The sequence below is a fragment of the Drosophila nasuta genome, chromosome X (assembly GCF_023558535.2).
Source record: "Drosophila nasuta strain 15112-1781.00 chromosome X, ASM2355853v1, whole genome shotgun sequence".
NCBI lineage: Eukaryota > Metazoa > Arthropoda > Insecta > Diptera > Drosophilidae > Drosophila > Drosophila nasuta.
Genome location: NC_083459.1, coordinates 31,110,409 through 31,128,952, shown reverse-complemented (window position 1 = coordinate 31,128,952; position 18,544 = coordinate 31,110,409). Strand labels below are relative to the sequence as shown.

At 34.2% G+C, this 18,544-nt stretch overlaps 1 protein-coding gene across 1 annotated transcript in view; it reads left to right on the top strand.

Annotated features, from left to right (window-relative positions):
* The window catches only part of LOC132795956 (uncharacterized), a 172,855-nt gene that overhangs the window by 102,239 nt on the left and 52,072 nt on the right, over positions 1-18,544 (top strand). The window contains 2 exon segments of the mRNA XM_060806926.1: positions 9,119-9,228; positions 9,676-9,841. Coding sequence (XP_060662909.1) covers positions 9,119-9,228; positions 9,676-9,841 — 276 coding nt within the window.

Here is an 18,544-nt window from a genome sequence, read left to right as displayed (position 1 = left end):
TAATATCATTAAGGTATACTGGAGAATATACTGAAATGTTTATTCGGTATATTAATATACCAACTACTGTCAAATATAATGATATCTCTTATAGTCTCTTATATAGGAACAGATTTTGTCAAGCAAAACAGTGCGGTAATACATTGAATTACTACTGTAAAATATACCGAGACGTAGTTTGGTATATTGATATACCTTATTGTGATGGTTTTTTGATCAATCTTTTTACAATGTATGTAATTACTGTTGTTTTTCTCCCAGTGTATGTGTGCAAATTTATGATGGCAAAGATTTTGCAAAAGCGACGCGCTTATCAATGGCTGGGCTGTCTGTCTGTTTGCCTGCCCGCCGTCCACCGTCCGCCCTTTGACTGACACTTTGGCTTTGGCTCTCGCGCCTTGCTACAAATTAATTAAAAATGTATGTGCCATGAAGTGAAGTGACCCAAATGCCATCACAGACATCGGCGCCGGCACAATGACGCGGCAAGAGTCTGATTCCATTGTCTCACCCCCCGCTTTCCGCTTTCCTCTCTCTACCAATTGACCCAAAAAAAAAAGGCGAACGCATAAAATACGCACTTCTTGAGTGAAAAGTTCACTTTCCACTCCCTGCTGAGATGACTGTCATAATTCTCAAACGGCAAACGTTGAACGTAGAACGTTGAAAAGTTGATTGCGCTTGTCCAGCAATTTGTTTAATTGTATGCTTCAATTTAATTGCACCGGGCGCTAATCAACAAATGCGTCAACTTCTGTCACTGCCTCTAATTACAGTGGCAACCAAGCAAACACATATACACATATACATATACATATACATACATAAATAATTGTTGCAAGCAGCAACAAAAACTCGAACTCTGTTGCCTCACCTCACTTGCCAAAGAAGTTCTGATTGCCTTTTGCTGTCCCCGACTGTCTGACTGTCTTTTTATACCCGCTACCCATAGGGTATAAGGGTATTATAACTTTGTGCCGGCAAGAAATGTATGTAACAGGTAGAACGAGGCATCTCCGACCCTATAAACTATATATATTGTTGATCGGCGTCAACAGCCGAGATGATCTAACCATGTCCGTCTGTGTGTCTGTCCGTCTGTCCGTATGAACACCTAGATCTCAGAGACTATAAGAGATAGAGCTATAATTTTTTTTCGACAGCATTTGTTATGTTTGCACGCAGATCAAGTTTGTTTCAAAATTTTTGCCACGCCCACTTCCGCCCCCGCAAATCAAAAAAATCGAATAACAAGCCCAATTTTAAAGCTAGAGTTGGGAATTTTGGTATATACAATAATTACTATAGTAGTTATGATTCCTGAAAATTTGGTTGCGATCAGATAAGTTATTAAAGTTATTAAGTTATTAAAGAAATACTTTTGTATGGGCAAAAACGCCCACTTTCTGGGGGTCTTAGTTGCTTTGGCTGACAATCTGGTATATTGAGCCGTCTATGGTATATTTTGAATGCGGTACTATATCGATATATTTATTATATAGTATTTTTTTAGTATTTTCGGTATATTTTGGAAATGATACCGCAATATTTTGCCTTTATTAAAAATGGGTAGCGGGTATCTCACAGTCGAGCACACTCGACTGTAGCTTTCTTACTTGTTTCAAACTCAATGGGGGAAACTTGCAGAGTTGGGACGAGTTGCAAGTACAGTTCAGCACAAAAGCTTGTGTTGTGTATATGTGGGAATTAAGTGGGAATTACGAGACGGAAATCATTAAGTGTGTGTTGACTGCGGCGACAGTTGGGTCAAATGCTCGCGCTATATTGATTATAGGTTTTCCGGTCTCTGCGAAAGCAAACCAAAAATACATATCACTGCATTAAGTGAAGTTAGTTGTTTAGTTTGCCGCTGAAGTAAATATTAACTGTTAGTTGTGTGTGTGTGTTGATGGTAAACTTCAATGTTGAAAACTTGAACGGCTTAGAACTTTCTGTGCGATGTTTAAGTTTAAATACAAAGATGTGATTTTCAAAAATTGCAGCAATGTGTTTATGTTTTTTTTTTTTAAATAATGATTTTTACAATAATAAGAATTTCTTTATAATTGCGGTTTCTCTAGTTTAATTGAAATGCTATAATTAAGCAATTTCGGATGTCATTTTTTAGACAATTTTCAAAGTGCATTAAAATTATTTTCGTTTTCCATTCGGTTTGAAAAGTCCAAGCCGTAGAGTATATAATGAAACGTAATAGTAATCAAAATAATAATAACTAAACAAACTCAAACTGTTTTCTGCATCACCTCATAATTTATTTACTTGACATTTACATTAAAAACTTCATTTTCTACCAATTTTTGTAGTACTATATTAAATTCAGCTTGCGCATATCACGCAAATCTCAAGCTGGCCGGCTGTTGAAACATTGTCAAGCTGGAAACCTTGAGCAAGCTAATCCAAGCTATCAAAGTTGATTCTTTCTCTTACTTTTTGCTGTTTTTTGTTGTTGTTTTTTATGCTTGAGAGTTCATCTCTCGACTGATGCTGAAATGATGACAAGCTTGAAGTGGTTTTTCCAACTAGCGCGAAAGTGGCAGATGAAAATGGAGATGAAGTTGGAGTCGGAGTCGGAGTTAAAGTTGAAGATGGAGATGGAGTTGGAGTTGGAGATTCAATTGAAAGTCGAGGCGAATAATGAAATTCTTTGGCTCTGGTTGCTCGCCAACAACAAATGCTTTGTCATTATTTATGCTCAATTAACTAAGGAGCCACGCCCCCGCCTGCTGCCTGCTGCCTTATTGCTACTTATTTGCAACTTGGACATTAAGCGCAAATTGAAAGTGGATGAGAAAACGCAAGGGAAGCGAGAGAGATGCTTCCTAAAAAATGCAATTCACTGCACTCGGTGGCAATCTGTTGGCATTGTCTGCAAGTCATGCCACTTGCCACATGCCACTCGAAGCTTGAAGCTTCAAAACTGCCGCTGACTGCCAGTCACGAGCCATTAAGCAGCCATTGTTTTGGCTCGCAATGGGAACAAAGAAACAGAAGAAGAAGAAGAAAACGTCAATGGGTTAGGGACGTCAGCTTAAAGTTCGCTCTACAGCAATTTTACACGCTTAATTTACAGCTCAAAATGTTGGCATTCGCTCATACACTTGCAAGCAGAAGTTTGCCATTCTTTTCGGTCATTAGTTGGTAATTTATCAAAGTCATGAATTCATATTTAAATGTCTTCTTGCCTGCCTCCGCCTCCGCCTCCGCTTTTGCTATTCATCTCTTGCTCTTGCTCTCGCTTTTTAAAACTCAACTGCAATTTGCAGATGCAAAAGTTTTCATTCCATTCCATTTTCTTGCGGTAGCTGTCAGAAAAGCAAATGCCGCAGTCGACAGCGACAGCGACAAAAATGGCGAGCGAATGAATGCGAAAGATAGACCAAGAGAGAGAGACAGGGAGAGGAAGAAAAAGAGAGGGGAGCAAACGAATGAGATTATGAAATGCTTACCAAATTTTTGGTTGCTTTTCAATTAGCAAATTTGTTGCTTGACTGGAAAATACGCATAAGTTTCCCCTCTTCAAATGCACTGACAAAATATTTGCGTGATTTAAAACATAAATAAAAACAAATCTAAAAAGATGGGTAAAAATAAATGAGAGTAAAAGAAAACAAATCCAACGATGTGAACAAATATAAATAAGAATCAAAGAAATCAAATAAATAAAAATTAATTTTAATAAATAAATAACAGTTTTAATTAAAAATAATAACAATGAAAACAAAGCAAATTAAATCATTTCATATAAATAAATTGTAGTTCATAATAAAAAAGTACTTCAACATTATGTGAATAAATAAAAATGTTAAGCGTAAACTGTTATCAAAGTCAGAACAAAAAAGGCAAAAATAATAGAAAAGTTAATAAATTATTTAGTTGTCATCTTCAAAATAATAATACAATATATCCAAGAGAACTAGTAAAGTAAAATAAATGAAAAGTTAAAAATGTATATAATGTTTATTTCCAACAACAATATATTGTCTTTTCAAATTAAATTCTTATTGTATATTAAGTCATACATTAAAAAACAAGTAAGAAAGCTAGTAAAAAGTAAGAAAGCTTTAATAACTTCGACAATTTTCATTTGATCGCAACCAAATTTTCAGGAATCATAACTACTATAGTTATTATTGTATATACCAAAATTCGCAACTCTAGCTTTAAAATTACGCTTGTTATTCGATTTTTTTGGTTTGCGGGGGCGGAAGTGGGCGTGGCAAAAATTTGAAACAAACTTGATCTGCGTGCAAACATAACAAATGCTGTCGACAAAAAAATTATAGCTCTATCTCTTATAGTCTCTGAGATCTAGGTGTTCATACGGACGGACGGACAGACGGACATGGCTAGATCGTCTCGGCTGTTGACGATGATCTAGAATATATATACTTTATAGGGTCGGAGATGCCTTCTTCCACCTGTTACATACATTTCCTGCCGACACAAAGTTATAATACCTTTCTACCCTATGGGTAGCGGGCATAATCAATAAGTACTATATATAGAAATCTGTAATTAAGCATACTAGAAACGTGCGGGTAGATATTGAGATAAGAGTCGCAATCAAAAAGCCATCCAATGAAAGTCAAAAGCCATCAAAACGGCAAACGATGAGCAAATAAAAAGCCAAGATGCAGTAGCTGACGTTGCCATAAATGATTTCGACTTGCAATTCAGGGCAACACGACTCGGCTCAGTCTATCTCTTTCTCTCTTTCTCTCTCTTCTGCTGCCTGCTTTTGTAATTTGTGTCGTTCACTTTACAAGCCAAAGAACCCAAAACCTTCCGCTTTGCCTCTTCGCAGCAGTTGGGCAGCTGCTTTTGCCTCGCCTTGCACTTGACAATGCAATTTTATGGCTCTGCTTCTACTTTGCTGCCTTGCCCCTTCCCCCCCTCAACTGACATTCATTGCATAAGTTTTTCTGCTCTTCTTGTGCTCCACATTTTAATTTTTTTCTGTGTTTTCCGTATAGAGTGCATCAATTAGACTTAAGAAGCAAAACGTTTTTCACTGTTTGCCTGGACAGGACAACAGCAGCTGCAACAGTCAGCTAATTTAGCCACAGTTCACCTCAGGTGAAACACCTGCAAAAAAACATAAAGAAAAAAAGAGGGAAACCAAAAACCAAAAGCCACACAGACAATGACAGAGAAGAGAAAGCGAAAGCGAAAAAAAAAACGAGATGCAGTGAGAGAAAAGAAAATGGAGAATATGAGATAAGAAACAGGTTTTGCAGCACAGTCTGTAATTAACTTGTTGATTGCACTGCTCAAGCTATCAAATTTCGTGTGTGTGTGTGTGCTGTCTCTCTCTTTCTCTCTCTCACACAATGCGTCGTATACGTGATATTTTATATAGCACATTTATCACAATCCATTTACGATATGCAATGTAATATAAAGTTGTTATCTATTCATTGCGTATACTTACTGTCTTTGCCATGCAATTTGAAACGAAATTACGCATACGCAGTGTGGTGCAAGATTTTTGTAATACTTTCACTGCTAATTGTCTTTCGGTGATTACATTTTTACATTTTACTTACATTTCTTTCTTTACATTAACTATGTTGCTCAGCGGAATGTAAATTTATATTATTTAGTGTTATTGAGTTTACAAATATTACGCATACGCAGTATAAATTCCTCTATTTATAAGTTGTATTTATTTTTGTTTTGTTTTTTTCTACGAATATTTTGATATTTTCTATAATTTTGTTGTTAAACCTCCACATTATATTTGAGTTATAATTTCCAAATATTAAGCATACGCAGTGTTGTGCAAAATTTGGTATAAATTCCCCTTGACATATATTAGTTTATTGTGCGCTACAAAATTTTGTTTTCTTACTTGGAATACTTTTATATTTTCAATAATTTTGTCGTCAAAATGTCATAATTTGCCAATGTTACGCATACGCAGTGTTACACAAACGTTTTATATAAACACTACCGTTTATCAGTTTATATTGCGCTTCATATTTTTGTTGTATATTTTCATATTTACAATACATTTGTTGAAAAAAAATCCAGAATATTTAATTTCCAAATATTGCGCATACGCAGTGTGATACACAATTCGGAATAAATTATACTATTTATAAATTTATTCTGTGCTTTATGATTTTTTCTTTCTACTACTACTTCTACTTTCAACTATAAGTTTTGATATATTTTAGTATTTTTCCGGTATATTTTTTGGTATATTGTATAATAGTACTCTATCGATATGCGAATATAACCTTTGGAATATTTTAGTATTTTTTTGGTATATTTTTGGTATATTGTACAATAGTACTCTATCGATATACGAATATAACCTTTGGAATATTTGAGTATTTTTTTGGTATATTGTACAATAGTACTCTATCGATATGCGAATATAATCTTTGGGATATTTTAGTATTTTTGAGGTATATTTTTGGTATATTGTGCAAGAGTACTCTATCGATATGCGAATATAAACCTTTGGAATATTTTAGTATTCTGTTGGTATATTTTTGGTATATTGTACAATAGTACTCTATCGACATGCGAATATAAACCTTTGGAATATTTTAGTATTTTTGCGGTATATTTTTGGTATATTGTACAATAGTACTCTATCGATATGCGAATATAACCTTTGGAATATTTTAGTATTTTTTGGTATATTTTTGGTATATTGTACAATAGTAATCTATCGATTTGCGAATATAACCTTTGGAATATTTTAGTTTTTTGCCGGTATATTTGTTTATATATTGTTCGAATATGGTTTTATTAAAAAAAGGTTTTCCCTGATTGCAAATGTAAAAAAAATTACGCATACGCAGTGTTGTACAAAACTTGTATGTGTTTATTATTCGTTTTTTTGTATTTATTTTCATTGCATTTATGATTTGTAATAATTTGTCAGAACACAAAACTAAAGCAATTTCGCTTCCATTGCAATAAACTTCAGAAGTTGAAGCAATAAACGTCTGCAGAGTTAACCCCCAAAGACAGTTTACTGCAAATGAATTTGAGTTGTATTTGATTTGTGGTGAATTTGCATGTGGCAATCGAGTGAAATGCGAAAGCCAGGCAGTCAGCTGCCTGGGGAGGGGAGGGGAGGAGTTTGATAAACCAAAATCAGAGCTCTGTGTGTGCTGTGCACAAAAGACCGCAAATTGAAATTTGGTTAATGCATTTGCGTTAAATGCCGCAGAATGCAAATCAATTCAGTCGACTGCTGTCCACATACTATACATACATATCTTCTAACTCCCGCCTCTCCTCCTCTCGACAATTTGAGCCACCGCAGTGCACATTTTGTGGTTGGCCAGATGAGACCAAAACTGTGGACAGCAGTGAAAGAGAGATGGATAAATTTGTGTATTTTTTTGTTCTTTTGGTCGACACACGCTCATTAATTTGCATAACGGTACAAGCTAATGGGAGTATGGGTAATATACAGCAGAGAGTGATGATAAAACTGAAAGCCAAAGGAGGCGACCAACAAAATCAAGAGCAAGAGCAGCAGCAACAGCAGCCGTCGACAGTTTGTCGAGCGACTCAATTACAAGCGGAAATGAGTTTCTAATACAAGCAAATTGATGCCACACACAAACCAATATATATACACACACACACACATGCACAGACACACACACACGAACAAAGCAAGGCGGCGCCAGGAAAAGCGCAAAAATTTGCTTGTTGAGTTGATGAATGGCTGTTGATGGGTTTTGCTCTAGGGTTAGACGATAGAGAGACAGAGAGAAAGAGAGAGAGAGAGAGTGAAGGAAAGAGACAGTAAGAGAAAGAGTGTGAGGGAAATGTGAGAAGGGCGCAGATGTAGGCGTGACAGCCTGTTTTCAGTGTCATGGCAATCAAGTAGCTATATTAATAATAATCACATGTGCGTGTATTACTCGCTCTCTCTCTCTCTCTCTCTCTCTCTCTCTCTATCTGTGTTTGTGTGTGTCTCACATTTAACGCTCGACACCGGAAATCATAATTAAATGAATCAGGCAAGCGGAAACACATTATGAGTATGTGAAAACGCTTCCCTCATCACGCTCTCTCCTCTTTCTCTCTCTGGGAAATGTCATTCAAAGCTGCTTTGCAAAAAAGAAAACCTTTCCTCCACTCACTTCAATTAGCATGTGACTGAAAGAGAGAGAGTGAGAGCGAGCGGAACGGAAAATTGACTGTGACTAAAATTGTCAGCTTACGCTTTGAGCTTTGAAAACGTTTTTGAATATGCATCGCAATGGTTAGCTTACCCACTTTTCTTCGTACTTAATGGCAGTTCAATTTTCTACTGTAAGCGAAAACTTTCTGCAAAAAGTTAATAATACTATTTTGTCATAAAGTATGATTTGCTTTGCGATAAAGTAGCGTTAAATAGACCTTTGCTTTGTTTAAATACTAAGAAACTTTCGCACAACTTCGTTTGCATTGTTCTAGGAATGATATTTTTTGAGAAGAGTTCTTTTAAGTTGGTTTATAAAGCAAACAAATTTAGTTTGACAATATTTTCTTCTTTATGTGTTTTTTTTTTGTAATAGAAATATATATGAATCGGGTTCATGTTAGTAACGCTCTAAATATAGTACAATTTAAATATACCAAATATAACAATCGGTATATTTTTAGTATTTTTCAGGTATATTTATGTGGTATTGTTAAATATACCGCTCTGAATACAGTACAATTTAAATATACCAAATATAACATTCGGTATAATTTTAGTATTTTCCTGGTATATTTATGTGGTATTGTTAAATATTCCGCTCTAAATATAGTACAATTTAAATATACCGAATATAACATTCGGTATATTTTTAGCACTTTTCTGGTATATTTATGTGGTATTGTTAAATATACCGCTCTAAATATAGTACAATTTAAATATACCAAATATAACATTCGGTATATTTTTAGTATTTTTCTGGTATATTTATGCGGTATTGTTAAATATACCACTCTAAATATACCAAAAATAACATTCGGTATATTTTTAGTATTTTTCTGGTATATTTATATGGTATTGTCAAATATATATTTCATTCTTACTTGTAATATTTATATTAGCCTAAATAAAATTTGCATTTGTTTTTTGTGCTTGCAGAACCTTCGCCACTGTACGATAACAATCACTATCATGAGGAATGTCTGCGCTGCAATTCGTGTGGTCTCAATTTGACTGGTCCAAACCAGAAACGCGCCCGAAGGTTCAAGGTATGCGCCACAATACAAAACGTTTATACACACACATAACCACAGAGAGAGAAAAAAAAAATGTGCGGCAACTCGAAGCTCATTTTGGATGCATTTGCTCATTTTGTGCAGGTCATAAAATGAACTCATTACGCATGAAATATGATTTCAGGCAAACGCACACGCACACTCACACACACACACACACACATACACACACATGCATACACAATGTGAGTAAAGTCAATTTGCGTTGCATACTTTTGTGCGCTGGCCAGATGAGCTGAGCTGTTCAGTTGAAGAATGAATGAATGGAGGAAGCCTGCAAAAAGCATTCGCTCATTTCGCACTGATGCAAAAATAAACTAAATAAATCATTTAACACACACTCACCTACACACACACACACACATCTGTCCCTTTCTCACTCTCACTCTCAATCTCATGAATTGTTTTGTTTCCCTGCAGAATCAAATACTGTGCGATCTGCACTTTGCCGACGTGGCCCTAATGGAGTGCTCCGATTTTATGCAACAGCTGCGCAGCTTCAAGCCACAATCGCTGGGTTGTGCGGTTGCCAGGCGCAAAAGCTCAACGACATTAATATTTCCACTGCCGCCGCAAGCTTGTTCAGGTATGTACTCCGTCAGTCAGTCACTCAGTCACTCAGTCACTCAGTCTTGCTTTTGTTACAACATTTTCTTTCTCTACGCTGTAAACGCCAAATTGAGCCCAACAGCAACGCAGTGCGAAACATTCTCGGTCGGCTTTCTCTTTTTTTTCACACGCTATCCATTGGGTAAAAGGGTATTATAACAGGCAGAAGGAGTCATCTCCAAACCCATAAAGTATATAGTATATATTCCTGATCAGCGTAAATAGCCAAGACGATATAGCCAAGTCCGTCTGTTCACCTAATGTAATCGGGTCTAAGTTGCTTTGTTAACAGTTAACAGTCTGAACGATATTGATATATGATATACCAAGTATATATATAATATACATATATATATTCGGTATATTTTTAGTATACTAATTTGGTGTATTTGATGAAATATACTGCACTGAATAGTATCGATATATCAAATATAGCCTTCGATATATTAATTTGGTATATATCGATATATTTTTAGTATTTTTGTTATATGTAAATCTTGTATCCATTAAAAAATATACCGCACTAAATGTAGTATAATATCGATATACCAAGTGTAGGCTTCGGTATATTTTTGAGGTCTATTTGTAGTGTGTTTATGAAATATACTGCACTGAATAGTATCGATATATCAATTATATTAAAGCCTTCGGTATATTTTAATATTTTTGGAATATATTAATTTGGTATATATCGATATACTATAAAATATAGCATTTGGTATATTTTTAGTATTTTTGTTGTATGTTAATTTCGTATACATTAAAAAATATACCGCACTAAATGAAGTATAATATCGATATATGTACCAAGTGTAAGATTCGGTATATTTTTGGTATTTTTGAGGTATATTTGTAGTGTGTTTATGAAATATACTGCACTGAATGCGGTATAATATCGATATACCAAATATAGCCATTGGTATATTATTAGTATTATTGTGGTATATATTAATTTGGTATATTTTAAGAAATATACTGTACTGAATGTATAACAATATCGATATACCAGATATAGCTTTAAGTATATATATATATATATATTAATTTTGCTTTTATACGCTGTGGATAGAGCGGGTACCTGACAGTCGATCACGCTCAACTTCAGCATTCTTATTTCCCTTTTTTTTTTGCTTTCTACCCTGAAACAAAACATATGTACGATACTCATACTCTCAGAGTGGGGGAGCATATGTGCTGCCTACTGCTCTTTGTAACTGCATCAATTTGGTTTGGCTAATTGAGAAAACGAAGTTTACACGCTTCGCTCTTTTTCTTTCTCTCTCTCTCTCTCGTTCGCTGTCTCGCCAAATGTTGAATGTTTTAAAGAAGGGGGGAAATGTGCAACAGCTGTTGCTTTAAAACTGCATTATGCTTGTGATTGAGTTGAGCCTGAATCGCTATTATCTAGTTTATTGATGCCTTCACTGCTGCCAGCTGCAGTTTTATATACCCTGTAGCCAGTAAAGTAAAAGTCTCTATGTATTCACAGCGTTATTGATTTTAATTTGAAAGTGCATATATATAAATGCTATATCTTCAATTGCTTCCTTAGCCAAATATTTAATGTCGATATATATTTATAAATCAAGGCGCAGCAAGAGAGATTTCTTTAAGCCACAAAAAATTAAAAACAGAATCGTAATTATATACAATTATATATCGAATTACTCTCTTGTATTTCTATCTTCTTTGTTTGTTTGTTGTCGACATTCTTAAATGGAGAAGGCAATCGAATTCATTTTGGACCTGAAACGAACATTATTTATACCACACTTAAAATAAAAAGAGTATTCACAAGTCGAGCAAATGTTTTGATTGTGTTTTTATGAGTTTTGTGTGGGGATGTGTGAAGCTGCCGGCGCCATCATTATAATTCAAATGAGATTTGCGCGCCTAGCAATCTGCAAACACGCACACACACTCACACACACACACACACGCACACAGAGAGACAGAAACAGAGAGAAATATGTAGGCAAACATGTAGTAGGTCAGAAAAGGGGAAACGGAGAGAAATAGCGTTTAAAAATGCGAGTGTGTGCGAGAGAAGGCGAGTCCACACAAGTTGGAGAATGTTTGGCATTTTGCACAATAAAGTTGTTCAAACATATTTGACGTTCGTATCGCACACACACACATCCACACACACACACACACATATGCTTATGGCAATGTGAGATAGAGCCGCCATTTTTTCGCTGACATAAACTTTCAATTCAGTTTTCATTTCATTTCAGTTTATTTCATTTTTTCTCTTCTGTCTGCGTTGTCTTTTGCATTTAATTAAAACTGACAAAAAAGGAAAAACGACAATAATATATAAGGAAAATCTACAAATTGCAACGAAATATTAAATACCCTACAAAAAGCTAGTCTATCGATCAAACTTCAGTTGGAAATTCGTCACAGGGTATAGGGTATAGAAAGGCAAACATTAAGCTGTCAATTTTCATTTTTGCTTTGCCAAAAGAGTAACTTTTTTGTGAGCATGGCTGTCGCATTTGTAACTGCTTTTAAATCGCCTTTCAACGTACATTGACTGACAACTTGAGGCGAAGTTCATTAACTGGATTTTTATGACGAAACTTTTTCACTCTTTATTTCACACAATTCGCAATTCGTTTGCCATTCATTTTAATTATAATTTTTCCGAGTCATAAGAAAAACATCAGAGAGAGACAGCATCGAAATGTAATTGAAAGTCAGTTTTCAAGCCGCATGTGAAATCCACGCAATAATAATCCAATTATTTGCAGCAGCATTTTCTCAATTGATTCGCAACACTCTTCAATTAAAATATATATAGAGTATAAAATGCATAGTTAAAGTGCTCTCGAAAGCTTTGTTGATTTTCAAGAGTTATCAAAACGGTTTCAAGATAACTTTTCTAAAAACAATAAAAGTTGTTCGAATTAAGATTTAAACTCAAACTTGCAGAAAAATTCAAGCTACAAACAAATCTTTTCTATAAGCATTCAATTCTGTTTTGCGAATAAAGAGTTAAAGATAATCTTGAGTAAGTAGTGTTGCAAAAATGTAGACAATTCTAAACTTTAATAAATTTTGCAACATTTCAGTGAATTAAGACATCAACTTTTAATAAATTTGTGCAAAAATTGTACATGCTTCAATTAAATGTTTGTCGAGTGTCTCTTGAGCACTTTGCTTGGGGCTCATCATCTGCTTAGTCAAGTGACACTTGTAGTTTGCTCATGTCACTGAGGAGTTTGACAACAAATTAGAATTTCACACTGAACTAATAAGTTACACGCACTCGAAACTTGTTGCAAATATGCTGAGTAAATGTAAAAGCAAATGTGGGCGAGCTCGACTTTGAGATACTTATTTTTGGTTTGTTTAGTTAGTTAGTCAAAAAAGAGGAATTCAATTACAAAGTAAGATTAATACAATATGTTAGATAGCATAAAGAATATATAATATATTAGTTTGCTAATAAAGTAATTCAAATCTTAAGATAATTGTTATAAGAAATAATAGAAAATATTACGTAAATATTTTATCTAAACGAAAGTAATTAAAGTACCTATCATTTTAATTGATTAAACACATTAATAGAAGTGCAAAGAAAAACATTTTTAGAATAAAATATGCAACTAGTCAACCAGTCACAGGTTTTTATGTGAATTTTATATTTATACCCATAGGTATTTTTCTAGTACTTGATAGTATATAGTATATTAATATACCACGGCTAAATGCTTTGATTGCTTCAAATTTTTCATCATATTCATTCGGTATATTTTAAGTACAGTACTATATCAATATCCCAAATATATCTTTCAGTATATTTTAGTATTTTTGTGATATATATTTATTTGGTATATTGTATATTTGAGTATTTTTGTGGTATATTAATTTGGTATATTTTAAATACTATACTATTTCAATATTTCAAATATATATATATATATACCAAATATAGCCACTAGTATATTTAAGTATTATTATGGTATATTAATTTGGTATATTTTATGAATAATACTGCACTGTTTGTCTTTTATTCAAAATGGCTAGCGTGTACTCGACTTTCTTTCTTTCTTACAAGTCAGTCAGCTCGCTGTGTCAGTCATGCTCTATTATGCGCTGCGTGTCCGGGTATAAAAACTGTTGCATGTTCAAGTGCATTATGCTTGATGTCATCTGTCTGTGTCTCTGTGTCACTTAGCATTGTCAGTTGCAGCTGTCTGTCGACATTGTAGTTGTTGTTGCTGCTCTCTAATTCATTGCATACTTATTTGTGCTCTACGCTAGGCTATGTCAACTTTAGCCTGGCGAAGGGGAAGGGCAAGCAAGGAAGGGAGGGGTTGGGTTGGGTTGGGATGCATTAAGTGTGCTTGTGTAAAGTGATTTGATGCGTGTCACATTCAAGTGCAAGTGCTGCTTAGAAACTTGCCTCACATACATACAAATTTGTATGCAGCAGCACTTCAGTGCCAAAAGGGAGCAACTGGCAACTGGCACGCACAACACACACACACCCACACACACACACACTCGTGCCACACGCACATGCATTGTCAACAAAAATGATGAGGCAAACTTTTGTTGCCTCATGACACAACTCGCTGCTATTTGCTCTTTGCTCTCAAGCTGCTCATTCTTCACCTTCTTCACCTTCACGCAAGCATGCTTTAAGAGACGGACTTGCAACGCACTTGCAACATATTGTCAGCTGCGCTCAAAGTAGTTTCGCAACTGCGTCTAAAGTTTCTATTTTGCTTTCACATTTACATTTTGATGGACTTGGACCAAATGTAAATCAAACTTGGCCCATTGCTGACTACCATACAGCAAAGATATTCTTGTTATTTTGGTTTTCTATAATTTTGTTCCCTTTTTATTTTACCAACGATTTGATTTTTTTTGAAGAACTTTGTTTTTAGTTTGCTATTTGTTACTTTTCTTCTTCTCTTCCAATCGCCTTCAAGTAAAGAGCTTTATTACTAATCGTGGCTTAAAATCGAACTCGATATTTCGGTTTGGGTTTGGTTTTCCTCATTTTGCTTGGATTGTTGATCACTACCGGTGGGATAGATGGATATTATAATTGTTTGCCTGCAGAAAATCGATATACCAAATATAGTGTTTGGTATATTTTTTCACTTTTGTCGGTTTATTTTTCTTCAGAAAGTGTATGGATATACCAAATATAGAAGTTGGTATATTTCTTGGGTTCGGTTCGTATATTTTGTTGGTATATTTATTCGGTATATATTAAGAATAATACCGTTACCGGTAGGAAAATATATAAAAATAGTAATAATAGTATAATTTAATAATAGTATAATTTAGTATTTTTAGGAATTGTCTGTAATAGTATCGATAAATAGCATCGATATACCAAATATTGTGTTTGGTATATTTTTACACTTTTTCGGTTTATTTTTCTTCAGGAAGTGTGTGGATATACCAAATATAGCAGTTGGTATATTTCTTGGGTTCGGTTCGTATATTTTGTTGGTATATTTATTCGGTATATATTAAGAATAATACCGTTACCGGTAGGAAAATATATAAAAATGGTAATAATAGTATAATTTAATAATAGTATGATTTAGTATTTTTTGAGTATAAAAGTAGTATTATTGTCAGCCTTCAGGAATTGTCTGTAATAGTATCGATATATAGCATCGATATACCAAATATAGTGTTTGGTATATTTTTCTCACTTTTTCAGCTTATTTTTCCTCAGGAAGTGTGTGGATATACCAAATATAGCAGTTGGTATATTTCTTGGGTTCGGTTCGTATATTTTTTTGGTATATTTATTCGGTATATATTAAGAATAATACCGTTACCGTTAATTTAATAATAGTATAATTTAGTATTTTTAGTATTGTTTTAGTATAAAAGTAGTATTATTGTCAGCCTTCAAGAATTGTCTGTAATAGTATCGATATATAGCATCGATATACCAAATATAGCGTTTGGTATAATTTTGGTATTTTTTGGTTAGTTTTAGTAATTTCTTATATATTAATTTGTAGTACAATAACGTTAAACCGAATATAGCCGTCGATGTATTTTCAGTATTTTTCGGTATATTAATTTGGTATACATTGAAAATTTCTAGCAACTACTATCTTACTTTTTATGCGCAGTTTAAGCATTTGGGTTAAATTTTCAATATTTCAAATGCTTGCTTTGTAAAAACGTTTGATTGTTAAGGTACCACTTTTGAATAGTCCAGCTTCTGGAGTTAAAAACAAATTTATATCCTAGTTTCCCGGTGCAACAAATGATTTTCCGTCTCACATTGGCTATCGAGCTAATATTTGACTCGTTGGCAGCTGTTGCTATTAGCCCTGTAAAGATAACAGCTAAATTTGGCAGTGACTTTGGCTTAAAGAGAGAGAGAGCGCATAAGCAAGAAAGGAGGCAAGCCGACTAAACAAACAAGCAAAGCAAACGTGGCGGGACAATGGCACAGCGCACAGCTCATAAAATAGATGAAATTATACAGTAAATAAATCATTTAGAATGCTGATCCATGTTACGCATACGCCACGTAGTTGCAAGCAGCAAGAAACACGTTTAGAGCAAAAATCGCAAAGGGGCAAAAATGAGAAAAAAAGAGAGAGTAGAATATAGAGTTATAAACACGTATTACTTATATGCCCCCAAATAGATACGACGCGACTCTGAGAAGCGGAGCAAAGCCCAGACACACACATGTCTATACTTAGTGTGTGTGGGTACGTGACAATTAAATTTATGAAACTCGAAACTCTATGGCCGACAAAGACCCGAAAGGCCAAAACACACACACAGACATTGCGAAAAGCAGTCGAGAGTTCAGAAGTCGCAGCAAATGGGCGCGTGACTGCTGCCAAGATACGACTAAACTTGCCCCATTAGCCAGACACACGAGCCAAAGTCAAAGCCAAACCGAAAGCGAAAGCGAAAGCCAAATATGAGGTAAGGATCAAGTCGTGAACATGGGAAATAAACCAGCCAAAACAACTGTCAAATGGAGTTGAAATATATTTTTGGTATATTTGTATGGAACAGCGTCGCTTTCTTCACTTGGCATTTTCTTGGAATTCAATTTAGCAATTAAATCAATGAAAACAAGTTAGATGGCTGCAGTTGAGTGTGCTCGACTGTGAGATACCCGCTACTCATTTCCAATTCAAACCAAGCAGTGCGATATTATCGTTAAAATATACTAAAAAAAAAATACATTATTATTTTCATTATCGATATTCTACTTTCAACAAACAGTGCGGTATTATCTATCGTAAACCAAAATACCAAAATACCAAAATGTTCAACTACTGTGCAGTATTAACGCAGAAAAAATACTAGAATATACCAAATCAAATAAGAAAACTACAGTTGAGTGTGTACGACTTTAAGATACGCGCTACTCATGTCCAATTCAAGCAAAACAGTGCGGAATTACCCTTGAAATATATAAAAAAAAAATACTTTATTTGGCACATCGATATTCTACTTTCAATAAACAGTGCGGTATTATCGTAAACAATATACCAAAATACCAAAATGTTCAACTACTGTGCAGTATTAACGCAGAAAAAATACTAGAATATACCAAATCTAATAAGAAAACTACAGTTGAGTGTGTATGACTTTAAGATACGCGCTACTCATTTCCAATTTCCAATTCAAGCAAAACAGTGCGGAATTACCGTTGAAATATACCAAAAAATCCTGAAATATACCAAATCAAGTAAGATACGCGCAACTCATTTTCAATTAAAACAATACAGTGTGATATTATTCTTAAAACATACCAAAGTAATATACCTAAATAATACCAAAAAATATACTGTACCCTATATGTGTGGTATATCGGTATACTACCACACTCACTTTATTCTTAAAACATACCAAAGTAATATACTTAAATAATACCAAAAAATATACTGTACCCTATATGTGTGGTATATCGGTATACTACCACACTCACTTTATTCTTAAAACATACCAAAGTAATATACCTAAATAATACCAAAAAATATACTGTACCCTATATGTGTGGTATATCAGTATACTACCACACTCACTTTATTCTTAAAACATACCAAAGTAATATACTTAAATAATACCAAAAAATATACTGTACCCTATATGTGTGGTATATCGGTATACTACCACACTCACTTTATTCTTAAAACATACTAAAGTAATATACCTAAATAATACCAAAAAATATACTGTGCCCTATATGTGTGGTATATCGGTATACTATCACACTCACTTTATTCTTAAAACATACCAAAGTAATATACCTAAATAATACCAAAAAAAATACTGTACCCTATATGTGTGGTATATCGGTATACTACCATACTCACTTTATTCTTAAAACACACCAAAGTAATATACCTAAATAATACCAAAAAATATACTGTACCCTATATGTGTGGTATATCGGTTTAATACCACACTCAATATGTTCCATAAAAAAGCAAGTGTTGGTGTCAAAAATAAAATTAACAGTTGCTCCTCTCAAATATGAAATAATAATGAATTCCATTCATGCCCTTGATGATTGTAATTATCAACTAACAGCTACCCTATAGCGCTGTCATTGTCATTGTCATTGTCATTGGCTGTGTCTGCACGTTATTGATCGCATTATTCTGGCCACCTGCAAAAGCATTTACATTTTAATATGCATTATTAGCTAAAT